The sequence below is a fragment of the Homarus americanus genome, unplaced genomic scaffold, assembly GCF_018991925.1.
Source record: "Homarus americanus isolate GMGI-L3 unplaced genomic scaffold, GMGI_Hamer_2.0 scaffold59578, whole genome shotgun sequence".
NCBI classification, from domain to species: domain Eukaryota; kingdom Metazoa; phylum Arthropoda; class Malacostraca; order Decapoda; family Nephropidae; genus Homarus; species Homarus americanus.
Window position 1 is genome coordinate 3,341,119 of NW_024712913.1, and position 27,135 is coordinate 3,368,253.

Here is a 27,135-nt window from a genome sequence, read left to right on the forward strand (position 1 = left end):
GGGCACTTAAGCGCTCAATTTATGGCACATATGTGTACTCGTGACTTGTATTTGTTAATATGGTAACAAGTGTTTGCATACTACATTGCTGCCAACAAGCGTCAAGCATATGATGCTGAGAGACACATATGACGAGAATTTGCACTAAAGCTTACAGGTGGGAGGCCTGCAGTCAGTATGGGAACAATCTACACACAAGCTACAAGGTCAGCGTGGCAGCTCCTACAGAATGAGATGAACCAGACAACCTTGTTCCAAAAATAGTTTAAGTGGATCTTTAATCTTCTTGTAAACTGTGAAGGTTATAGTTTACCAAAGACATCCTGTAAAATCATTAAAGGTTATAATTACTGTACTGTTAGTTACAATATAATGAGGAAACTTATTCTCATTCCTTTGTTCTTGAAACCAGATACTATGTAAAAAAAAAAGCATTTTTGTTTCAAGAAACAAAGTGTGTGACAGTGCAGTAAGAGGCCCGTCTCATTCTTTGGCTCTGATGCAGTTAAATTAAATTATTGCTAAACTTTCAGTGTTCTATGCAATTCACACTCATATTGGAAAGAAAAATGAATACAAAAATAAGAAGCTATCAGTCAATAACTTAAAAAAAGAAACAATGCAATTATCAATATGAATCTCACATAATCACTTTTTTTTATGGAAACACCATTGTTTAACTTTTTACTCCTAATATGTTTATAAAGGAAGATGATATGACCAAATTAAAATGAATAAAACTACTGTATATGCAATTTTTTTTCCCATTATCAAGCTGAAACTTTGAAAGTGGGAAATATCCATTCTTTTCAAAAGTATTATATTATTTCATTATTACTAACACATTCTGTACCAAAATGCATGTAAAGTATTGTGTGTGTGTGTTAACATGTTCATTGTTATGCCTTACAAAAATAAATATACAGTTATATATACACTGTGTGTGTGTGTGTGTGTCTTCATGCCACCGTTTTTTTTTTTGTCCATACTGTACTTGTTTCTGTATGTATATGTGAATATATCTGTGCTTGTTTGTGTGTGTTTGTGTATGAATGCATGCATGTCTGTGTGTGTGTGTGTGTGTGTGTGTGTGTGTATGCATGCATGTGTGTGAATGTGTGTGTGTGTGTCTGGTGTGGCCTACCTCTCACACTGGCGTAGTGTCCACGAGGCAATGATCCACAGAGAGACCATGAAGACGAGTAGCACCGTGCCTGGGCAGATCGTCATCAGAGTCTTGAGAACAAACCGCGTGTTGAAGTTGATCCTGTTGAGCGCCCCAATACTCCGCGACGACGCATCCGTAAACAGCTGTCGAGCGAAGAGCAGGGAACTCTAACCCTTGCTACAAAGGGGGATTATTCGAAAGATGATGGAGATATGAGACGACAACACAAAGAAGAGAGAGATATAGAGAGAGAGAGAGAGAGAGAGAGAGAGAGAGAGAGAGAGAAAATGGTGATATGGGAGACATCACCACTGAGAAGTGAGAGAGAGACAGGACAGTTGATGCAAATATGAGAGAATTCTACAACAACCAGAAACAGGAGTTAACGTAGGTATGAGAGAACCTCAACCTCACTGAGATATGAATAAAGTAAGAGTGATCCTCTAGTTCTGAGGAAAAAGCTTAGTTAAAAAGAAACAAAGAATGAAATCGTACTGTGGACTGACAAAGGCCAAAAAGGAATTCAACATTGTTAAAGGAAAGGCTTACATGGAATCCAAAACCGAGTACTGATGGATAAATTATATACTGTAAAGGTGCGATGCACTCAGTGAGTCAAGTAAAATAACAAAAACATTAAACGGAGAAAAATTCCGGCTTGTTAAAAAAAATCCATGTCGTGATGCGAGTTGGGTTAATATACAGCAGATAAGTTTTGACGGAAATTCAGCAAAATCTTTTCAACGAGAGATGGTGAAAGCCTTGAATGGTTGAAAAGAAAGGATTTTTAAGAGGCCCTAGTGGGTTATTTTATGAGGAAGAGAAATCAGTTGTTTTATGGGATTGTGACAGAGTGGAGAGAGAAAAGGAATCACTCACAATAGGTTAGTTCCGGTTGGTTACAGGCCTAGAGGGAGAGGATGGAGATAAGGGGGAGACTCTCGAGGATGGATGGAGCAGATCAAAGGGGAGTTCTGTTGGAAAGTCCTCCGAAAGGGAAGAGAAAGTAGTACCCTTTTAGAGAATTTTTTTTATGTATCAGGAATTAAGAGGAAATAGAACCCCCTACTCTGGATGCAAAGTTATATATAATTTAAAGGGAAACAAATACCCTGGAGTTAAAGTGAATGTGAGAAACAGAGAGACAGAAAGACAGAAAGAGACAAAGAATAATCAACCGAAGATGAAGTGAAGGTCATGAACAGAAGTATGGTAGATTTCATGAAAAGTGGATGATAGGGAGGAGAAGAATGATGTGAAATAAAAGAGGATGAAGCACAGAGAATGAGCAAACACAAATGGTGAATCCCTTATCTCCCCTGTGTCTCTGGAGAGCAGCAGGAGTAGGTGAATAACTGGTGCTTATGAAGGTGAAAGACGGAGAAAGGTGCTCCACTTCCCAGGCGAGGTGACTCTTGTAGGGCAGGTGGAAGTCACACACCCTGAGCTAATGTTGTTAAATCCAGCTGTTGTCCATTAATGGGCTAATTCATTGAGCCTGGCTGCTTCCTCCTCCTATATTACTCGTTTTCTTAAGGTTATATCTGTTTACCAGTTCAATGAATTGGTTTTCTTTATGTCAAAGGCTTCATATCATTCGAGATTAATAATCTCATTCTTATTAGAATATATAATTTCCAGGTCTCCAGCATACCTGGTTTCAGCAAGATCAACCCCAAAATGGGTCTTATGAATCCCACTTCCGGGAACCTAATCTAAGTTGAAGGAAATGATAGCGAGTCGCATAAAGTACTGTAGGCCTGACGGCCAATTAGGGACAGTGCAGACGCAACACAGTGTATTTTAGAACCTATGGTACACAAGAAGGAAATGTGCCCAGCAACTGTACTTGAGGGCCTTCACCTTCCAACTGCAAATTCAAGTATCCATTCATAGTGACACTTTGGAAGCGGGTGTGGTGTTCACTCAGCCGCCATGACCACACTAAGCCACATTAAAATAACCTAATCTTAATTACCTTATAGTAACAAAACATTAATTACATTAATGCTGTCCAATTTAATGTAACATACCTACTCATGGCCTAATTCAGTGAACTTAACCTAACCTTTATATCCTGCCCTAACCTAACCTACCTTAACCTCACCAAACCCACCACTATACCTGTGAAAATTTGGGTCAGGTTCTGTTCCTGATTGACATTATATTTGGCCCCATAAAATGTAATTACTGTACAATTAATCAGGTATCTTGGCCAGGAAGTCCATCCTACCAATAATAACATCATCATCTATTGGCTCTAAAATAAATAAATATATAACCTGATCCTGACTGCCCTTATAATGTAAGAATATTGTGTGATCCCGATTGATGTGGGAAAGTAACAACATGACCCTGACTGACTTATGAATCTAAACGACCTATGAGTCCAAGAATAAAACTGAACTGATTGACCTCAGGACGCACCAGCTGAACCTGACTGACCTTAGAATGTAGTAACATGACCCTGCATATGAGGTAAAGCCGCAGGAACATAGGGAGGGAGAGGGTGATGTCTATGGGCACCCACTCCGAGTCCTCCAGGCCGCCGTGGTTGGAGAGCTTGGTGGTCCAGAAGAAATAATACTCTCCAGGGATCGGGTGAACTGCACAGATGATCAGCTCCATGGCTATCCTAGCGATGCGCTGCCAGGTCATCGCGATGCGCCAGTCATCTGCACAGTTGTCGATCATGAATAACTGTGAAGAAAAAGTGCGTGGTATTATCCAGAGGAGTAAAATGTCAATGAATGCCCCAGAATAACATTAAATATTGGTTGCTTGAGAGACACCCATATAAAACCAGACACTTGTATTAAAAATCTATCAAATTTAAATGAAAGCAGAGGGGGAGGTAACATGGAGGGCAGATGAGACAGTGAGGAGCCGTGTAGGGGAGTGGGAGGTGACATGTAGGGGAGCGGGGGGAGACGTGTAGGGGAGTGGGAGGTGACGTATAGGGGAGTGGGAGGTGACATGTATGGGAGTGGGAGGTGACATGTAGGGGAGTGGGAGGTGACGTGTAGGGGAGTGGAGGTGACGTGTAGGGAGGAGGTGACGTGTAGGGGAGGGAGGTGACGTGTAGGGGAGGGAGTATGGGAGGGGAGGTGACATGTAGGGGAGGGAGGTGACATGTAGGGGAGTGGGAGGTGACATGGGGAGGGAGGTGACGGTAGGGGAGGGAGGTGACGTGGGGGGGGAGGTGACGTGTAGGGGAGTGGGAGGTGACATGTAGGGGAGTGGGAGGTGACGTGTAGGGGAGTGGGAGGTGACGTGTAGGGGAGTGGGAGGTGACGTGTAGGGGAGTGGGAGGTGACGTGGAGGGCATATACAGGGTGTCTCAATAAAATGTATACCCACTGCATAACAGATTTTTATAGAGATCATGTGAATGTCTGTACAATATTATCCTCACTTGTGGGAGACGCCATACATCAGCAAGTATGGGACAATATTACTGTTTTAAGACAAACATTTACACAACATCCAAGATAATCTGTAAGAGAGTTTGTATGTATTTTTCTGAGAAACCCAGTAAATGATAACAAGAGGGACATTATCACATATATTTCATCAGTTTCATGAGAAGAAAATTTTTGAAATTATTCGAATTAATGATCGACATATTGTTACACTACCACACAAAATCTGACTGATCTTAGAAGTGTGTGACTCCTAGTAATAAGGAGAGCTACATCAAGGTACATAGACTCAGTGAACCAGAGAAGCCACAGAAGATATGTAAAGGAACTTGAGGTCAGTGAAATGTTAAGAGAACCTGTGTCAAGGAGGGAAGATAACTTTTTTGAACGTTAAATATAAGAAGGTAGATATTCACGCTCTAATGAGGAAATCTATCTATCTAGTATCTATCTATCTATCTATCTATCTATCTATCTGTCTGTCTATCTGTCTGTCTATCCTTCTGCCTTCTGTCTGTCTGTTACACTACTATCGTTTGATCCCCCACCAAAAATACTGAAACTGACTACAAACAGTTATGGAACAGAGAATGTTTACTGTGTTAATATTTGCTAACATACAGCCAGACCTTTAACTTGTTGGCACCAAACCTATCTTTGTAGTTCTGGTATAGGAGTGGAAATAGAAATACCCTGTACTGTATTCTTAAAGTACGATACGATTTTTGGTGGAGGTGATAAACCAGTCTATGTTGTTTTAATGTGCAAGAATAACTTTAAAAGGCAACTCCACAAGGGCTGTCAGTTGGTTGAAAATGTTCAAAGGAGGGCCACCAAACTGGTGCCTGCACTTCGGCATCTCAGCTACCCTGAGAGATTGGAGCGCCTGAACTTGCCTAGCTTATACTACAGACGGGCAAGGGGGGACCTAGTTGAGGTTTATAAGCATCTCAGGGGGCACTACTCAGTTGAGTGTCCTTACTTGGAGCTGGCGGACGCTCGCCCCACAAGGGGTCACAGCTCAAGATTGAAGAAGCCGCAAGTCCAGAAAACCGTGAGGGCAAACTTTTTCGGAGTGAGGGTTGTAAACTCTTGGAACAATCTACCAGAGAGTGTTGTGACGGCACCGAGTGTGAGCTCTTTCAAGAGAAGACTTGACCAACACTGGAGCGGGTTCAGGTACATTCAGGAGCCGGTGCATGCCCAGTATTTGCCAACAGTGCGTGACAGAGACGTGACCGATCGCCCGGGCGGCTAGCGAGCCGACCTTTTGGTGAAGAATATAAAGGAAAAGAGACGTGACCGATCGCCCAAGCGGCTAACAAGCCGATCAGTGGTGAAGAGGATAAAAGTAAAAGTAAAAGTAAGAATTTAACTCCTAAACGACACATTTGAAGTCTTATTTTTATTATAGATCTTCATACCCTCTAAAATATATCACAAGGAGCCCTGCTGGTTGACAAGCTGGAGCAAGTTGGGAAAGAGATCCTTGCTAATACTGAGGAAGTAGCTAATAGAATGGAGGTGGTTGCTAAGAGGAGTTATGCTGACGTATTAGGAGGGCCACGGGGGAGGGCGGAGAGTAATGCAGAATCAGTACAGGTTCTACAGCAGATTGGGACTTTGAAAAAGTGTGTCGAAGAAATGAAAATTAACGGACCTACTGTTAGGGGAGAGGAGGAACACCAGGAACGGCTCCAGCGCAGGAACAATGTAATAGTTTTTGGAGTCACCGAGAGCCAGGCGGAGGGAACTGTGAGTAAGGAAACACACGACAAGGTGCTGTTTCAAAATATTTGCACAGAGGTTCTGAAGATTCCAGCAACCCCTCAGGATGTGAGGAGGCTGGGACAAAAGCAGGGGGCTAAGCCTCGCCCCCTCAGGATCACACTAGGGAGTGAGGAGGAGAAATGGCAAGTTATTCGGCAGGCAAAAAACTTAGCAAGGAGCGAGGCATTTCGGGATGTATTTATTCACCCAGACCGCACGGTAATGCAGAGGGAACAGCACAAGAAGCTCCTGCAGGACTTGAAGCAGAAGAGGGAGGAGTCGAGGAGGAACGGGGACAGGTGTACATGGGTTATACTCAGGGGGAGGGTAGTGGAAACAAGTGTGCCGACACAGGGCCAGGGGGCAGCAGTGAACCCTCCACCCACTCAACCCCCCACCCGGGAGGCGGCACCAGCTCAGCCTACCGGACAGGAGGGAACGAGCGCCGTGTAAACAATGACATTTCTAACCACACCCTGCAAAATACAGTGTACTTAGCAAATGCTGCAGCTTCTGAGAATGTGGGGGGAGCGGGTTTATTACTAAGAGCAGAGACGTTACCGAGAACAAATTCTGGCTTGAATGTCATGTACACTAATACTGACACGTTCCTTGATAAGAGAGAGGAGTTTGAAACACTACTAAGAGTACACCAACCAGATATTGTAGGAGTTGTAGAACTGTTGTACAAGAACAGGAGAATCGACCCAGAGGAATGTGAGTTCAGTATTGCTGGATATGACTCATTTACGAACCTAACTCAAGAATCCTGCAGGAGGGGTGTGGTTATCTACGCTAGGCAAGACCTTAGAGCCAGCCAGGCGAGGGTACAGGGAGAGGATGTTTTTGAAGAGTCCAAGTGGTGTAAAATTAAATTAAAGGGAGGGGACTTACTTATCGTCGGGTGTATCTACAGATCCCCAAACTGTGGCCCACTAAATCAAAGGAACTTAAGAACCTTAATAAACAATGCGGCGATGCTCAACCCCAGCCACCTCCTTATCATGGGGAACTTTAACTATGGCGACATCGACTGGAGAAACGAGTCCACCCCGAATGACTTGAATAATCCTGCTACTCTTTTTGTAGAAACTCTGAGAGATAATTTTCTGTTCCAACATGTGAGAGACCCGACACATTACAGAGGGGAGCAAACACCCAAGCCACTTGACCTCATCATAACAAACGAGGAGGGTATGGTGGCCAAACTGGAACACCTTGCCCCAGTTGGCACCAGTCACCATACAGTGTTGTCATTCAGATTTAACTGTTACCTAGTTCAAGATAAGGCCAGGCCAAGGTGCAAATATTACAAGGGAAATTACAATGGGATGAGGGAAGAGATGAGGGGTATCAACTGGCCTGACTTATTAAGGTACAAGAACGCAGACACTACGCTGAATATCATAACTAGTAAAATGACCCATTTGATCGATAAATATATACCCAAGACCAAACCCAGTGCTTCTAGGAATACGAGGGGATCCCTACACATGAACCATGCGGCGGTCGACAAAATTAAGAAGAAAACCCAGAAATTCAAGACGTGGGTTGGGTCAAACGATGAGCAAGACAGGAGGATGTATGCAAGAGCCAGAAACCAAGCAAAGATAGAGTGTAGGAGGGCTGAAAAGGAGTTCCAGAGGCTGGTTGCACGCGAGGTCAAGTCAAACCCAAAGGCGTTTTACCGCTATGCAAAGTCGAAATTGAAAACGCGAGTAGGAGTATCAGACCTGAGGCTTGAAGATGGTAGTTACGCAGATTCTGACCAGGATAAAGCTGAGGCATTGAACAGCTTCTTTTCCTCAGTGTTCACAAGAGAGGATGCAACTAACCTTCCTGCGTTTGAGGACAGACGGTTCGACACAGCACTGACCCACATTGTGTTCACAGAAGAGGGTATTAGAAATAAACTGTCCAGGCTAAAGGTCCATAAGAGTCCCGGACCTGACATGGTGCATCCTAGAGTGCTAAGAGAGCTGTGCAACGAGCTTGCAGAGCCCCTGAAGATTCTGTTTTGTAAATGCCTGGATGAACAAATGGTCCCCAGTGAATGGAAAGTGGCTTATGTGAGTCCTATCTTCAAGAAGGGCGATAGTCACTCCACGAACAACTATAGACCGGTGAGCCTGACCAGCATAATATGTAAAGTACTTGAGAGTATTATCAGAGATGCCGCGATGGAACATCTACTACGAAACAACCTTGTAAAAGATTGCCAACACGGTTTTATGCCGGGGCGCTCTTGCTTAACACAATTGCTCAAGGTATTGGATATTTGGACCCATATTCTAGAACGGGGTGGTAATATCGACAATATTTACCTAGATTTTGCCAAGGCTTTCGACAGTGTACCCCACGAAAGGCTGAAAATCAAACTGGAAGGGTACGGAATTCGGGGAAATGTCCTAGCGTGGATAGAAGACTTTCTACATGACCGCAAGCAGTGTGTGGTGATTAATGGCACGAAATCGTCATCTGTACCTGTAACAAGTGGGGTACCGCAGGGTAGTGTATTGGGCCCGCTGTTGTTTGTTTGTTTCATAAATGACATGCCTGACGTTGTACACTCCTCCATACAAATGTTTGCCGATGATGGCAAGTTATTTCGGGAAATTAAGAACCAAGCGGACTGTGAAGAGCTGCAGAAGGACCTCTGTGGGCTCCAGGAATGGTCGAAGAAATGGCTGCTGAGATTCAATGTCACGAAGTGTAAGAGGATGCACCTGGGGCGTACCAACGGTAAGGAGGCGTATCATATGTCCCAACGGGATGAAGAAAATGCACTAGTTGAGACTGTGTGTGAGAAGGACCTAGGTGTGTATGTTGACAATGAGCTGAAGTTCTCGGGCCATTGTGAGAAGAAGGTAAATCAGGCAAATAAATTATTGGGTCTTATAAGAAGGTCGTTCAGATATCTAGACGGTCCGTCCCTCGTGACGATCTTCAGGAGTGAAGTGCTTCCCCATCTGGAGTACTGTCACCCCATCTGGTCCCCGAGATATGCTAGGGACTGTCAGTTGGTTGAAAATGTTCAAAGGAGGGCCACCAAACTGGTGCCTGCACTTCGGCACCTCAGCTACCCTGAGAGATTGGAGCGCCTGAACTTGCCTAGCTTATACTACAGACGGGCAAGGGGGGACCTAGTTGAGGTGTATAAGCATCTCAGGGGGCACTACTCAGTTGAGTGTCCTTATTTGGAGCTGGCGGACGCTCGCCCCACAAGGGGTCACAGCTCAAGATTGAAGAAGCCGCAAGTCCAGAAAACCGTGAGGGCAAACTTTTTCGGAGTGAGGGTTGTAAACTCTTGGAACAATCTACCAGAGAGTGTTGTGACGGCACCGAGTGTGAGCTCTTTCAAGAGAAGACTTGACCAACACTGGAGCGGGTTCAGGTACATTCAGGAGCCGGTGCATGCCCAGTATTTGCCAACAGTGCGTGACAGAGACGTGACCGATCGCCCGGGCGGCTAGCGAGCCGATCTTTTGGTGAAGAATATAAATGAAAAGAGACGTGACCGATCGCCCAAGCGGCTAACAAGCCGATCAGTGGCGAAGAGGATGATAGATAAAAAAAAAAAAAAAAAAAAAATTTAAATATGATTTTAAAATTCATAAGTGTGTCATCACCAGCATTGACCAAGGGAGTGTTTCACCTGATGTCAATTTTAACATGAGTGAAGAACATAAGGTTAAGATTTAAGTACTTGAAATGTTTACTTACGAGTATTTTATAATCTTAATCTCTCAATAACCAACTGCAATAGATACGATTATATAGCCTAATATTTCCCGTATCATGAGTCGGTCAATTACAGTCTCAAAAAGTCATATCTACTGAATACTGATTTTTGCATATACAGTATACAAGTTTTGTCAATTCAGTCATCAAGTAACACCTCATAAGTATAGTACAGTATGTGGGTCGGAGATTTCTTGGTTTTGGGGGAATGTTCGTATAAGGTTAATACATTATTTATTCCGGGTTATTGTTTTGTTTCTTTACATATTGTTTACATCTCATATAAATTTACATCATATACCCGTAAGTTAATTTTTTATAGTAAGGAAGCATCTGTAGCAGGGGTGCGGGCCTCTGATGACGTAATTAATAAAACACAGAGCCACAGTTGTTTCAGCGATTTCTTTTAATAAACTATACATTCAAACTATGCTACTCTTTCTCTCTCAGACTATACTACTTTTTAATTTTTCTTTCATCTATTTTTTGAACAGTACCAATAATAAAGAAGGAATAAACAGTGGATTCGAGCTGATCTATGGGATAACGGCATAAATAATTCTGAGTATGATATCAGTACTCCTCTCCTGCTGTCATCTGAAGTGGATAAAAAAATACAGAAACCTCAAAGAAGGATTCATGTGGACCTGAAGAACATATCACAGAGTTCATATCCATAAATATATGTAAACAAAAACAATAAACTGAGAAACATTTAATAATATCTGTCGTACAAATATTATAAGATCTCTATCACACACTGCAAGGATGGTTAAAAAAAAGGTTGATTCTCTCATCCAAGCAATCTCACAGTGTTTGCCTTCAGTGTTTGTATCTATCTACGTGATCAAACTTCATCCAGTGGTTCAGGTGTTGACTCTCCACCCAACAAACTAAAACTAAAATGCAAGGTCAAATAAGAGGAAAAAATGCACAAGTTAAAATTATTGAAAAAAAGTGAAATCGGAACTAAACAAATGAAAATAATAAAAACAGTAATATTAATACAAAAATATTACCTAACATAAGAGTACTGTACTGTAAAAAAGTAATTAACTAAAAGAGTAGATACGTAAAACGGCAGAGAAATAAAAGAGTAGAGAAGTAAAACAGTAAATAAATTAAAGCAAGCACAGGAACACTAGTATTTTAATGGTCGTTCTGCGATTTTGACACTATATTCCTTGGAGGAGATAGATCTGTTTATACCAGCTAAGACTTAACCTTTATCCTCTTCACCAATGATCGGCTCGTTAGCCACTTGGGCGATAAGTCACATATCTGTTATGCACTGTTGGAAAGTAGTGGGTATGCATTGGCTCCTGAATGTATCTAAACCTGCTGTAGTATTGATCAAGTCTGGTCTTGAAGCAGCTCACACTCAGTGCCGTCACAACACTCTCTGGCAGGTTGTTCTGCGAGTTCACAACTCTCACTCTGAAATAGTTTGCCCTCACAGTTTTCTGGACTTGCTGCTTCTTCAACCTTGAGCTGTGACCCCTTGTGGGGCGATCGTCTGCCAGCTCCAGGTAAGAACACTTCACTGAGTAGTGCCCTTTCAAATGTTTATACACCTCAATTAGGTCCCCCCTTGCCCGTCTGTAGTATAAGCAAAGCAATTGGAGGCACTCTAATCTCTATGGGTAGTCGAGGTGCCGAAGTGCTAGTACCAGTCTGGTGGCCCTCCTTTGGATCATTTTAAATTAACTGACAGTCCCTAGCATATCTCGGGGACCAGACGGGATGACAGTACTCCAGGCGGGGAAGCACCTTCCTATAAGACCTAATAATTTAGTTGCTTGGTTCATCTTCTAAAAATGGTCTGAGCACTTCAGTTCATTGTCAACATACACAACTGGGTCCTTTTCACATTCATTCTCAATTAATGCATTTTCTTCGTCCCTGGGACATATGATACGCCTCCTTACTGTTGGTACGTCCCAGGTGTATCCTCTTACACTTTATGACATTGAATCTTAGCAGCCATTTCTTCGACCATTCTTGAAGATCACAGAGATTTTTCTGCAGCTCTTCACAGTCTGCTTGGTTCTTAATTTCCCTATATAGCTTGGCATCATCCGCAAGCATTTGTATGGAGGAGTGTGCAGCTTCTGGCTTGTCATTTATGACGCAAACAAACAACAGTGGGCCCAATACACTGCCCTGTGGTACCCCTGTTCTCATGGGTACACATGACGATTTCATGCCATTAATCACCACACACTGCTTGCGATCATAGAGAAAGTCTCCAATCCATGCTAAGACACTTCCCCAAATCCCGTACTCTTCCAATTTTATTTTCAGCCTTTCAGGGGTACACTGTTGAAAGCCTTGACAAAATCTAGGTGCATATTATTGTCGATATTGCCACCCTGTTCCAGAATTCGGGTCCAAACATCCAGAGGAATGTGAGTTCAGTATTGCTGGATATGACTCATTTACGAACCTTTCTCAAGAAACTTGCAAGAGGGATGTGGTTATCTACACTAGGCAAGACCTTAGAGCCAGCCAGGTGAGGGTACAGAGAGAGGATGTTTTTGAAGAGTCCAAGTGGTGTAAAATTAAATTAAAGGGAAGGGACTTACTTATCGTCGGGTGTATCTACAGATCCCCAAACTGTGGCCCACTAAATCAAAGGAACTTAAGAACCTTAATAAACAAAGCAGCGATGCTCACCCCTAGCCACCTCCTTATCATGGGGGACTTTAACTATGGCGAAATCGACTGGAGAAACGAGTCCACCCCGCATGACTTGAATAACTCTGCTACTCTTTTTGTAGAAACTCTGAGAGATAATTTTCTGTTCCAACATGTTAGAGACCCGACACATTGCAGAGGGGAGCAAACACCCAAGCCACTTGACCTCATCATAACAAACGAGGAGGGTATGGTGGCCAAACTGGAACACCTTGCCCCAGTTGGCACCAGTCACTATATTGTGTTGTCATTCAGATTTAACTGTTACCTAGTTCAGGATAAGGCCAGGCCAAGGAGCAAATATTACAAGGGAAATTACAATGGGATGAGGGAAGAGATGAGGGGTATCAACTGGCCTGACTTATTAAGGTACAAGAACGCAGACACTACACTGAATATCATAACTAGTAAAATGACCCATTTGATCGATAAATTTATACCCAAGACCAAACCCAGTGCTTCTAGGAATACGAGGGGATCCCTACACATGAACCATGCGGCGGTCGACAAAATTAAGAAGAAAACCCAGAAATTCAAGACGTGGGTTGGGTCAAACGATGAGCAAGACAGGAGGATGTATGCAAGAGCCAGAAACCAAGCAAAGATAGAGTGTAGGAGGGCTGAAAAGGAGTTGCAGAGGCTGGTTGCAAGCGAGGTCAAGTCAAACCCAAAGGCGTTTTACCGCTATGCAAAGTCGAAATTGAAAACGCGAGTAGGAGAATCAGACCTGCGGCTGGTGGATGGTAGTTACGCAGATTCTGACCAGGATAAAGCTGAGGCATTGAACAGCTTCTTTTCCTTGGTGTTCACAAGAGAGGATGCAACTAACCTTCCTGCGTTTGAGGACAGACGGTTCAACACAGCACTGACCCACATTGTGTTCACAGAAGAGAGTATTAAAAATAAACTGTCCAGGTTAAAGGTCCATAAGAGTCCTGGACCTTTCATGGTGCATCCTAGAGTGCTAAGAGAGTTGTGCAACGAGCTTGCAGAGCCCCTGAAGATCCTGTTTTGTAAATGCCTGGATGAACAAATGGTCCCCAGTGAATGGAAAGTGGCTTATGTGAGTCCTATCTTCAAGAAGGGCGATCGTCACTCCACGAACAACTATAGACCGGTGAGCCTGTAGGGTAACGTGATATTATGTTGTCTAGCACTCAAGATGGGATTGATGGAAACTCTAGGTGGTGGTTTTCTTATATAAAATATATTATATGAAAGACAGTCTGGTGCTGGAGATGCCGTGCGGTGAGAAGCTTGTGGTGAGAGAGACGTTCAGTGAGTAGCGTGCTTGAGGTATCTGTGCAGGAGATGTTGCGTGTTGCTGTCCTCCAGGGTGAATGAGGGCTGGACAGCGAGGAGCCTGCTTGGAGGTGGTGTTGCGTGTTCAGGAACGTAGGCCAGACTGAGTCTCAGTGGAGAGAATTCGAGCTTATATACACAGCAGCCAGAAGTAAACCTGTGGGAACTCGCTGGTTTCTTGACTCCGTTGCTAGGCTAGAGCAGGTGGCGATCCCCCGTGTTGCTAGGATACGATAGCAGCTGGTGACGCCCCCCTCTGGGCCGCTCATTTGGTTGCTAGGATACTGTCGCATTGGAATGCGGATGTAGTTTGTAGGGGAGAGATCCACTACAAGCCTGACCAGCATAATATGTAAAGTACTTGAGAGTATTATCAGAGATGCCGCAATGGAACATCTAATACGAAACAACCTTGTAAAAGATTGCCAACACGGTTTTATGCCGGGGCGCTCCTGCTTAACACAATTGCTCAAGGTATTGGATATTTGGACCCATATTCTGGAACGGGAAAGTAATATCTTCAATATTTACCTAGATTTTGCCAAAGCTTTCGACAGTGTACCCCATGAAAGGCTGAATATCAAACTGGAAGGGTACAGAATTAGGGGAAATGTCCTAGCGTGGACAGAAGACTTTCTACATGACCGCAAGCAGTGTGTGGTGATAAATGGCACGAAATTGTCATCTGTACCTGTCACAAGTGGGGTACCACAGGGCAGTGTATTGGGCCCGCTGTTGTTTGTTTGTTTCATAAATGACATGCCTGACGTTGTACACTCCTCCATACAAATATTTGCCGATGACGCCAAGTTATTTCGGGAAATTAAGAACCAAGCGGACTGTGAAGAACTGCAGAAGGACCTCTGTGGGCTCCAGGAATGGTTGAAGAAATGGCTGCTGAGATTCAATGTCACGAAGTGTAAGAGGATGCACCTGGGGCGTACCAACGGTAAGGAGGCATATCATATGTCCCAACGGGATGAAGAAACTGCACTAGTTGAGACTGTGTGTGAGAAGGACCTAGGTGTGTATGTTGACAATGAGCTGAAGTTCTCGGGCCATTGCGAGAAGAAGGTAAATCAGGCAAATAATTTATTGGGTCTTATAAGAAGGTCGTTCAGACATCTAGACGGTCCGTCCCTCCGTAACGATCTTCAGGAGTGAAGTGCTTCCCCATCTGGAGTACTGTCACCCCATCTGGCCCCCAAGATATGCTAGGGACTGTCAGTTGATTGAAAATGTTCAAAGGAGGGCCACCAGACTGGTGCCTGCACTTCGGCACCTCAGCTACCCTGAGAGTGGAGCGCCTGAACTTGCCTATCTTATACTACTGACGGGCAAGGGGGGACCTAGTTGAGGTGTATAAGCATCTCAGGGGGCACTACTCAGTTGAGAGTCCTTACTTGGAGCTGGCGGACGCTCGCCCCACAAGGGGTTACAGCTCAAGATTGAAGAAGCCGCAAGTCCAGAAAACTGTGAAGTCAAACTTTTTCGGAGTGAGGGTTGTAAACTCTTGGAACAATCTACCAGAGTGTGTTGTGGGCACCGAGTGTGAGCTTTTGCAAGACAAGACTTGACCAACACTGGAGCGGGTTCAGGTACGTTCAGAAGCCGGTGCATGCCCAGTATTTACCAACAGTGCGTGACAGGGACGTGACCAATCGCCCGGGAGGCTAGCGAGCTGATCTTTTGGTGAAGAAGATAAATGAAAAGGAAAAGTAATCAGAGACGTGACCGATCGCCCAAGCAGCTAACAAGCCGATCAGTGGCGAAGAGGATAAAACAAAACAAAAAGTACCTTGAGTAATTGTGTTAAGCAGGAACGTTCCAGCATATATATATAGTGTATATATATATATATATATATATATATATATATATATATATATATATATATATATATATATATATATATATATATATATATATATATATATATATATATATATATATATATATGACGCCATATGACGTATGTGGCTGTGATTGGGCCACGCATCCTTACCACCCACGCATTTCCTCCGCCGCTAGCTGTGATTGCTCTAATGTAACATTACATGCCCTGCCACCAGAGGGAATAAGTCGCTGACCTTAAGTGCGCCAGTCTCATTGTCCTAAGTCACCGTGTATACTTTCTCTGTTGTGCCCGCTAATCTATTCAACAATGGCATCTACTGGACTCCCACCACCACAGAAAAGCCTTGAATTACCTGGACCAAGCCACCCTAAGTCCAAGAAGATGCGACGCACCTTAAGCTACGAAGTGAAATATAAAATCGTTCAGGAATTAGAAAAAGGAACGAGGCAGGTCGATCTGGCGCGACAGTATGGCGTTAACGAATCAATGATCCGCACCATCAAGAAAGATGCCGCCAAGATAAAAGAACATATGAGCATCACAAAGTCTGCAGGTGCCTCGTTGGTCAAGTATTGTCAGAATAAGGTGCTGCTCAAGACGAAGAATTTATTGGTGAGCTACTTGATTCGTCAGGCGAGAAGGAACGAGGCGGTCGACACTTGGGCATTGCAGGACTACGCGAGAGAACTGTATGTGTCAGTGGCGCGAAAGATGGGAATTGCAGAACCCAAACCCTTCACTGCTTCCACTGGGTGGCTGCAAGGGTTTAAACGTCGTAACAAGATCACGAAAACGGAAATTGTTGGTGAAGGAGCAAGTGCTGACTGGGCTGCCGCCATGAATTTTCCCCCATTCTTACGAGAAATTATGGAGGAAGGACAGTACACAGACGACCAGGTGTTCAACATGGATGAATCCGGGCTCTTTTGGAAGAACTTACCTTCCAAGACATTTGTAGTCAAGTTTGCCAGCAAGTGTAGGGGCCGGAAGATGCAGAAGGAACGCATCACCGTCCTGTTCACCACCAATACCTCCGGCACCTGTAAGCTCAAGTTATCTGTGATCCACACAGCCCGCAAGCCGCACGCCTACAAAAACGTGGACATGAGCAAGTTAAATGTCCACTGGCTAACCTCAAGGAAGGCGTGGATGTTCACTGGTCTGTCCTTCTCCTGGTTTGACGACTGTTTCGTTCCTGATGTCAAGAAATTCTGCGTGCAAAATAATGTGCCATTCAACATTTTGTTGCTCCTCGATAACGCACCAGGACACTCGCCCCTTTTGCTGGATCGTCACCCCAACGTAAAAGTGTTCTTCCTTCCCGCTAACACTACGTCGTTAATCCAGCCCATGGATCAGGAGTCGATATGTAACGTCAAGGCTGCTTTCTCCGCAAAGAAGTTTCGGCTCCTGAACGACTTCACCAACACCAAGGATGAATTGCGGAACCTACTGAGTGGCAGCGAGAGCGAGGATCCAGAACAAGAGTTGGCGGAGCATGAAGTGCGAGTCAAACAGTTTTGGAAGATGTTCAACGTGAAGAAAGCTGTTGATTTCTTGGTGGAGGCATGGGGGCACCTGTCTGTGGCAACAATTCATCACGCGTGGCGGCATGTGTTGCAGGGTATCCCAGGTGGGAGGCAGAGTCAAGCGGTGGCTGGTGAGGTTCAGTCTGTTGCTGTGGCTTTGGACATTGCAAGAGAGGCTGCACAGAGTGTTAGAGCTGCAGGCTTCTCCGAGACCACCAACGACGACATCCTGGAGGTAATCAGGCAACCTGAGGTGACTGCGGACGAGTTGTTGGAAGATGATGATGTCAGTGAGGAGGCAGGTGGTACGGCAGAACAAGAAGAACAGAAGTTAACACATGGTGATGTAAAGGAGGCCATCGAGTTGGCCGAGAAACTCAAGCTCATCCTTTCCAAAGACCCAGTGAATCACCGATACGAAGTCTCCAATAACCATCTGTTGCAATCTATTGAGCCGTATATCCAGATGTATCACGACCACATCAATGCTAGCCATCAACGTAACAAAACCGAGTTCTTCGCCCGCAACCCACCACAACCACAGCCAGCCCAAGTCAGTGATAGTGACAGTGACGATATGGACTTTGAGGGGTTTGTCAGGGAGGCCCTGCTAACCTCTGTAGTGGATAGTGATACAAGTGATTCACCTGAGGGCCACTAATTTGCCATCTGCCTCGGAACCAGCCGCCATCCCCGTGCGCCAAGCAATTTCTTCTACTAACGTAAGTGTTAAAAACCTTGATATTTCTCTTGTACCTGTACAGTATATTATTCTCTTATTGATATTTACCTTATATATTATGTGTGTGTCCCTACCATCATAAAATTAAGATGTTATTTTTACTACAACGTACGTATTGTGTCGGAAAAAGTGTAGTCTGGGGGTCGGCCCAGTCTCTATTTCAATTAATCCTATATGTTCTGTTATTTCGTTTACGCGTTCCTCGTTTTACGCGGACCTCCACGGGTTTAATTGACCACGTAAATCGAGACTACAATTCGTTCCAAAAGGTTGCTCGTTAACCGAAAAATTCGTTAACCGAAACCATTGTTACAATGGGTTTTTGGGTAATTGGTTCCAGCTCACCGAAAATTGCCTAAAGTCAACAAAAAGGTAGTAAAGTACACTTACTTTGAGGTGTGTATGTAGAAGGCTCCTGGATGATGATGATGATGATGATGTGAATTTGAAGTGGGAGGTGGAGGAGGAGAAGGGAGAAGAGAAGGAAGTGGAAGTGGAGGAGAAGCATTTTACTGCTTCTTGGAAGGCGAGTCACCTTCCATGAAAATGTCAGGAGCCTCTGAACTGACAGATTCTCCAGCAGGAACATCCTCTCTCCTTCTTGAAGTGGAAGGCTGAGGGCTAGCATGTTGTTCCCACTGCCTTTTAGTGAAGAAACTGTCAATTTTTGTCTGTGGGGCATCTCTCCTCCTCATCATTAACTGATGTTTGAAGAAGGAGACCACTGTGTCCTCAACATTACACAAAGCTAGTTCTGATTTTTCCACATCTGGGTGCCTTGAAGCCAGTTTCCTGAACTTCTCCCAGTGGTTAACAACATCTTTCAAATCTGAAGTTGACATATGGTCATCACTTTCCTTTTCCTCCTCACCACTGTCAGCCTCTAACATCTCATCCAGTTGCTGCAAGTCTTCAGGAGTAAGTTCCTGCTCATGAGACATCACAAGCTCTTCTACATCATCCTCCTCCACTTCAAGGCCCAATGACTGACCAATGGACACAATCTCCTGGTCCAACTCTGCTTCTTCCTGAAATCCCTCAAAATCATGGACTACTGATGGCCACAGTGCTTTCCATGCAGAATTGAGGGATCTAGTGGAGACTTCTTGCCATGAGGACACAATCAATTTTACAGCCTCCAGGATGTTAAATTGAGTCTTCCAGAACTGTGCCAGTGTTAGTTCAGGATCAGTGGAAGTTGCCTGATGACATCTCCTGAACATTTTCTTCATGTACAGCTTCTTAAAGTTGCTGATCACATTCTGGTCCATTGGATGTATGATTGATGTAGTGTTGGGAGGCAAAAACAACACTTTGACAAACTCAAATTGAGACTCCAAAGTGCTGGCAAGTTGAGGGTCATGACCAGGGGCATCTCTTATAATGCTCTCAAGTACTTTACACACTATACTGGTCAGGCTCACTGGTCTATGATTATTTGTGGAGTGTCGATCTCCCAAAATTGAAAATAGGAATCGCATAACTCATTTTCCAATCACTGGGGGCCTTTTGCTCATCCAGGCATTTACAGAACAGGATCTTCAGGGGCTCAGCAAGCCCATTGCACAATTCTCTTAGCACTCAGGGATGCACCATTTCAGGGCCAGGACTCTTACGAACTTTTAACTTTGACAATTTCTTTCTTATAACCGATTCTGAGAATACATAAGGAGTATAAGCACTGCATTCATTAAGGACACACACCACAGTGTGATTGTGTGTGTGTGTGTGTACATGTGTGAGTATGCGTGTGTGTGTGTGTGTGTGTGTGTGTGCGTGTACATGTGTGAGTATGCATGTGTGTGTGTGTCTGTGTGAACATGTGTGTGTGTCTGTGTGAACATGTGTGTGTGTCTGTGTGAACATGTGTGTGTGTGTGTGTGTGTCTGTGTGAACATGTGTGTGTGTGTGTGTGTGTGCGCATAGGATGGGTTACGGAAGCTGTAATACTATATTTCTATTGTATATATAAACAAAAAGCAAAGATGGAAAAACAAGGTGTTAAAATATTATTACATTACTTTATATATTTATCAAACACTAACATAAATGTCTGGAGGTAAATCTATGAGATAATGTATCTGATGTACAGTATTATTAGATGATCAATATAACTCGACAAGACTTACTCAATAATGAACATATTATGTACAGAGCCTTACTGTTAACCTTCTCAAGGAAATACTGTAGTAGTAGTAGTAGTAGTAGTAGATATTGACTATGAGGCTACAGTCACGGAATGCCGCATAGATCTGCGGCTCAACTAATTCAACACAGATAGGATAGCTACAAATCCAAACCCTATGAAAATACGACCCATAACCTGGGTTTATTGTAAAAAATCTGAACCTTCAAAAATAATTATAGGCCCCCCCCCCCCATCACCTCTCCTACCTAAAAGAAAGTGAGTAATTATGGATTGGAAGATGAAATAATTAAAAGAATTACAGATTTTCAAAAATTAGATTCCTCCATAATAAAAAGACCAATTATTATTAATCAGGAAAGATGACATGACAATACGAGTAACAACACCTAAGTTTCCTAAATATAGAACAACTTAATTATCCACAATTTGACCGTTCTGATGTCAAGTACTTAAGAAATAAAGCGTCTTATTGATAACGAAGAGATAAATGATACGAGGTGATAAATAAGGCGGATTAAGGAAACCAACAAAGGGTGGGTTGACAGAGAGGAGGGGAGCTAGTGGGTTAAGGAGACAGATGGTTGACGGTGGTGGAGGCTACTCATACTAGACGATATTCAGCTGCTGAGGCGACACTCTCTCTCTCTCTCTCTCTCTCTCTCTCTCTCTCTCTCTCTCTCTCTCTCTCTCTCTCTCTCTCTGATGGATACATGCTAGACTGAAAAAGAAGAGAGATAAAACAGGCAATAAGAGAAGAAGATAAAGAAAAAAGAGGAGGTAAGCAAATAAAGAAAAAGAATGCAGAAGGAGAAATTCAGGAGATAAGCAAATGGGAGAAAGATGGGTCGAAGAGAGGAGGAATAGGTAGAAGGAGGGTCTGAGAAAAAGAAAGAAACGAGAGGAGTCTGAGGAAAAGAAGGAAAGGAGAAGGGTTAAGGAAAATGAAGGGAAAGGTTGAAGAAAGGGTGAAGGGATGAAACGATAATAAAGAGTAGAAAAGAAGGGAGAAGGGTAAAGACAACAAAAACTATACGGCTGCTGACGAAGACATTGAGGTCACTCTGGTTTATTTTGTCTTCACTTGAGAGGAATTAGTCAGGTAAAGCAAAATGGTAACAGACACCCACACCTGAAAGACATATACCGGATGAACAGACACTATATAAGACACCTGACTGATCACCAACATCTATACAGGCATATAACAGACATAAACCGATTGAACAGACACTATATAAGACACCTGACTGATCACCAACATCTATACAGGCATATAACAGGCATAAACCGATTGAACAGACACTATATAAGACACCTGACTGATGAACAGACACTAGACAGACACTTTGACCGATGAACAAGCACTAGACAAATTCAGGCCCGGAATCTATCCAAACACAATCTAACTTGAGCTAATCTAAGTTTACTCCTAACATAACCTTACTTAGCTTTACCTAGTCTATTCCTTACAGAACCTACTTTACTTACGGTACCCTTAATAACTTAAACCTAACCTATACTAGCTTCGTTTTAGCCAGCCATAAGGTAAACTTAGTTAAGCTTACCTTAAGTTATCCTTAAAATAACCTAACTTAACCTTAGTTATCCCTGTCATAGCCTAATCTAACCTTTAGTTCAAAGACTCCGGCCTGGGGATTACTTGAGTTCCTCTCCTCCAACATCATCAGGAAGGTGATGGTGAAGGATGACGGTTCTTAATAGTAATGGCCGCAGCATAAACCAGGTAATAAATTCACAGTTTGTTGGTTATGTGGACCATGAGAGGGAGCCGCCCTCTGTGCCCTTGATTATTTACGTCAAAAGTGTAGAGAATTATCACGTTAAATAAAAATATACTCTTTATCATTAACAACCACTAGTTACTGCAACTGACTCACTATAGAAATATTTTGACTATTAAAAGTAAAGTATATACAAGACTTTAAATACTGAAAATTAAAAATATATATATAAATCGAGTTTCCGGCATTTTATCATATCAGTTCCAGTTATTTCCTACAAAAGCCCAAACTACATTATGTAAATCTCCTTCCAATATAGGACTGAACGGACCAACATGTTCTATTTTATTATATTTCATTTTATAAGTCGTAACGTGAATCAGGCTGCCCGGCTGAGTCACATAGCTGCTACCTGCTCCTCGTAACGGATGGTATATACTGTACTGTGTCCTCTTGTTTGGACTGAACCATACTTAGAAAAATTCTTCTCTCATTATAGTCTTTAATTTTTGAGAGAGAGAGACGAGGAACACACATGAGTTTACCCCCCGCCCATCCCTCCACTCAACCCTCCTCTCCACCCCTCTCTCCACCCCCCCTCCTCTCCCTCCCCACCCCCTCTACTCAACCTCCTCCTCCCCTCCACCCAACACCCCCTCCACTCCAGCCCCCCCTCCTCTCACTCAACCTCCGCTCCTCCCTTCCACTTAGCCCCCACCCCTCCCTCAACCCCCTCCTCTCACTCAACCCCACCCCTTCCTCAACCTCCCCTCTACAACCTCCATCCACCATTTTAAACAAACCCCAAAAATAAATAAATAAACTGAGAACACAGCAGCCTGGAACAAAAACATATAAGCTGGTCGGGGTTTTTTTTTTTTTATTTCTTTATTTTCTTTTTTTGCTCGGGAGACAAACGTAGGTCCATCACGTTTTCGGCGTGACTGAGGTACCGTGTAATTGGAAAGCTGGAATAGCAAATTGAAATTGCCCTAAACTTTGCACATTATCTCAAAATAATTTATAGTTTTCTCGTCCAACCTTGAATTTTCCTTCCCAGATTGTCCGTAGGTGTTGATCGGTCTAATCTTATATTTCCCCTTTATTTTCCTTAGTTTTATGTAATATTATCAATAATTCTTACTCTTTCATGAAATCTTAAAAGTTTCCCTCGAAATTTATCCTCTAATTTCCATCTGCCTAAAAGAATTCATGGTTATGTTCCGATTTTGATGGTCCCTTCCAGAATTGGCTTCAGCTTCGTGTATATCCTCCAAATATATCTTGATTGGCTCAGCTTTCTTTGAATTCCTCCTCCAAACTGTCTTTAGCTGTCGTATAACTCTACCAGAAAGCTAGTCATCTCCTTTTTCAATTTTCTCTTCCAGTTTATAGCCAGCTGGTCCATCCACAAATGTCCTCTCCAAAATACCTCCAAATAAATTCACAAATCTGGTCCAACCTCCACAAAGCTGGGCTCTCTCCTTTCTTGAATTTCCCCCTTCAAAACGGATACACATTCCCAGGCCGTGCGTTCATTTGTTGTATTTACGGGACGGTGGGGGTTTATCCGGCTCCGCGCCCGGTTAACCGAGAGACCTTCAAACAAATCAGGATTACTGGTGGCTGTATTCCTCTCTTAACTGCCTTTATTAATTATGATCCGTAATAGAACATTGAAGTAAGAGAGAGAGAGAGAGAGAGAGAGAGAGAATTGTGCAGTGATTGTAATCCAGGTAAGCTCAATTCATCAGGTGAGTTTTGCTACATATTTAGGTTCTCTGGTGCAGGTATGACTTGTGATGGGGGGGTGTAAGGGACGGTATACTGTAGGCCCCTAGCTAAATTGATCACGAGGACAATTATGGTTTTCCCAGTTAAAGAAAAGTTAGGGAGAAAGTGAAAGAAAAGAGAATGAAAGTATAAAAGTTAGAAAAAGAAAAAGTAGTGAGTTTCAAGATATTGTACAGATACTCTTGATAACGTTTCAGATAATGTGAAGGGGAATTATGTTTAGTATGAGATAACGTGACCAAACACAATCATTATCTCGTCACACTAAGGTTAACTGCATAAAAAAAAAGATTATGTTCGTGGTAAATTAGTTACACTCCACCCCCCCCCCCATAATAAAAAAGGCTCTGTAGATGGAAAATATATTATTCTACAGATATGACTCGTTTAAGATGAAGGTGTGTGTGTGTGTGTGTGTGTGTGTGTGTGTGTGTGTGTGTGTGTGTGTGTGGCCAGGATCACTCACTTCAAGGTTTAATGACTTGTGATGTTGAGACCTCCCCAACACAACACGTCACTTCCCCTTTGGACGTGAGATCACTACTAAGTATATTTCTCACGTCATCACACTTAAACCTATCATCACTTTCATCGCACTCAAACTATAATCACTTTCATCACACTCAAACTATCATCACTTTCATCACACTCAAACTATCATCACTTTCATCACACTCAGACTATAATCACTTTCATCGCACTCAAACTATAATCACTTTCATCACACTCAGACTATCACCACTTCTTCCTCCTTCTTCCCTCTCCATCTTCCTCTTTTCCTCCCATTTCTTCTTCCCTGTTTAATAAACCTCTCCACCCCTCATCCACTCTCTCTCTTTACTCTTTTGTTTCATACCCCTTCCCTCTGTATCTTCAATTCCACTCTCCACGCACCCTCTCTTTCCCTCTCAACTTTTCTCTCCTTCTTCCCTCTCCACTAACTTCCTCTTCCCTCTCCAATACAGCTTCCTCTTCCCTCTCCACTACAGCTTCCTCTTCCCCTCTTCATTAGTTTCCCTTACCCTCTCCATTCTTCTTCTACACCACTTTCCACTTCCCTCGTTTGCAACCTTCATCGCTCTCATCTTTCAAACCCTTCCTCTTCTTCCTCTATCCCTCTTCCTCCTCCTCTTCCTCCACCCCCTCCTCAGGAAATAGCCCCCCCCCTCAACAGGTAAACAAATGACCCTCCTCGGCCACTCTGTACAGCACACACAAAGGCGCCATTGATGATGTTTCCAGCGGATCTTAAATTCTCGTCAGGAACAAAGATGTGTTGTATGGTGGGACTGGGTCGATGGGACACTGATGGGCTCCGATGGGGGCTTTGAGAGGGGTTGATGGGTGATTGGAGGGTTAATGGGTGATTGAGGGTTAATGGGTGATTGAGGGGGTTGATGGGTGATTGAGGGTTGATGGGTGATTGAGGTGATGGGTGATTGAGAGGTTGATGGATTGAGGGTTAATGGGTGATTGAGAGGTTGATGGGTGGAGGGTTAATGGGTGATTGAGGGGTTGATGGGTGATTGAGAGGTTGATGGAGGATAAAGGGTTGATGGGGTTGAAAGGTTGGTGAGGGTACTAAGGAGGTTGAGGGGCACAAAGGGTGGGGGGTTGACGGTGGAATGAGAGGGCTGATGGGGATTAAGTGGGCTTGATGGGAGCACAGAGAGGTTGATAGGGGACTGAGTGGGGTTGATGGGGATGAGATGGGGGTTTGTTGATGGATTAAGGGAGTTGATGAAACACTAAGTTGGAGGTTGAAGGAGGTTGACGTAGGGTTGATGGGGAGTTGAGGTCTGGGTTAAAATGGGAAGCAGAAGAGGTTGATGGAGAAAGAATAGGGGATGGGAAGGGGGGAGAGGGAGGGAGGGGGGGGAGGAGGAGTGGGGGAGGAGAGGGGGGAGGAGGAGAGGGGGAGGAGGTGAGGGGAGGAGGGGTGGGGGAGGAGGGTGAGGGGGAGGAGGGTGAGGGAGGAGGAGGGTGAGGAGGAGGTGAGGGGAGGAGGGGGTGAGGGGGGGGGGAGGAGAGTGAGGTGGGGGAGGGGGAGGGTGAGGGGGGAGGAGGGTGAAGGGGAGGGGGGTGAGAGGGAGGAGGGACAGAGAGTGGGAAAAGAGGAGGAGGGTGAGAGAGGGGGAGGAGGGTGAGAGGGGGTGAGGACAGAGAGAGGGGGAATGATAGTTAGCAGATAAGAAGGATAATTAAAAAGGATGATTTAAGAGAAAAGAAGAAGAAGAAAGAATATTGAGTATGTTATTTTTTTAGCATATCTTAAATTTTCAGTGAACATTCCATCCCATTTCACTCAATATACAACTTCGTTACACTGAGAGTCATACAGAGAACCATTTGTCTCATTAAAATTATTCATCTCAGCTGGTAATATCTGAAGCTATTGAATTGAAACAAGAAGAGTTATACAATCAATACAACATTGACGCTCCAGGATCTGTGCAGTGTGTCAACAATAGTCCTCAAGGTGGTGGAGTGATCACGATATTAAACCAACCAACCATTGATACTATCTTAACCAGATCCTAGAAGAGTTCCTTGACGCCTATATCCTGTTCACTAGTCATGCCCTAGCTATAACAGCCTGTTTTGAGTATATATCTGCATGATCTACTGGAATATCATCTGGGATATATGACTCAACAGCAACAAAACTAATCATCTTCGAGGGCTAGATGGTGTTTTTCTCCGCACACCTTACGTTAGTTCGTGTGAGTGTCGTGGAAGGCCTAGTTGAGGTTGTTAAATGATGGTAGCTGGTCTGTGTCTCATGTAATCATTTGTTCCATGGGTGGGCACAGTTCACTATCACAACAAAGGTCTGCTAGAGTAACCAGGTAAGCATGTCGGGAACAGTGACGCCTTATTACGTGTTTATGACTGGTGATGCTGAGACTCCCTGTACAAGCTTACGTTATAACTCAAGAGAAAAACAATTGTATATCAAAGGATTATTTCAACCATTAACACCAGCGATTCTATTGGAGGAATGAGTTAAGAGAGTTAATTTATCCATGAAAAAAATAATTAAAAGTACACACGGAACATGTCGACACACACTTCCCCGCGTCTTACCCTGATATCTCTAGTTGTGGGGACGACTTTTGCATTTGTGTGTGTGATTGGTTAACTTGTCACCTGGCAGCCTACATCTTCCATTTGCTGCCGCCAACGTAATTCACTTCAAGACTCTGTTAACCTACATCCAG

The 27,135-nt window shown here is 43.7% G+C and overlaps 1 protein-coding gene across 1 annotated transcript in view; it reads right to left on the minus strand.

Moving 5' to 3' along the window:
* LOC121864849 (small conductance calcium-activated potassium channel protein-like) overlaps positions 1–27,135 on the minus strand; it is an 85,472-nt gene that overhangs the window by 28,765 nt on the left and 29,572 nt on the right. The window contains 2 exon segments of the mRNA XM_042364015.1: positions 1,145–1,311; positions 3,614–3,868. Of these exon segments, the coding sequence (XP_042219949.1) occupies positions 1,145–1,311; positions 3,614–3,868 (422 nt within the window).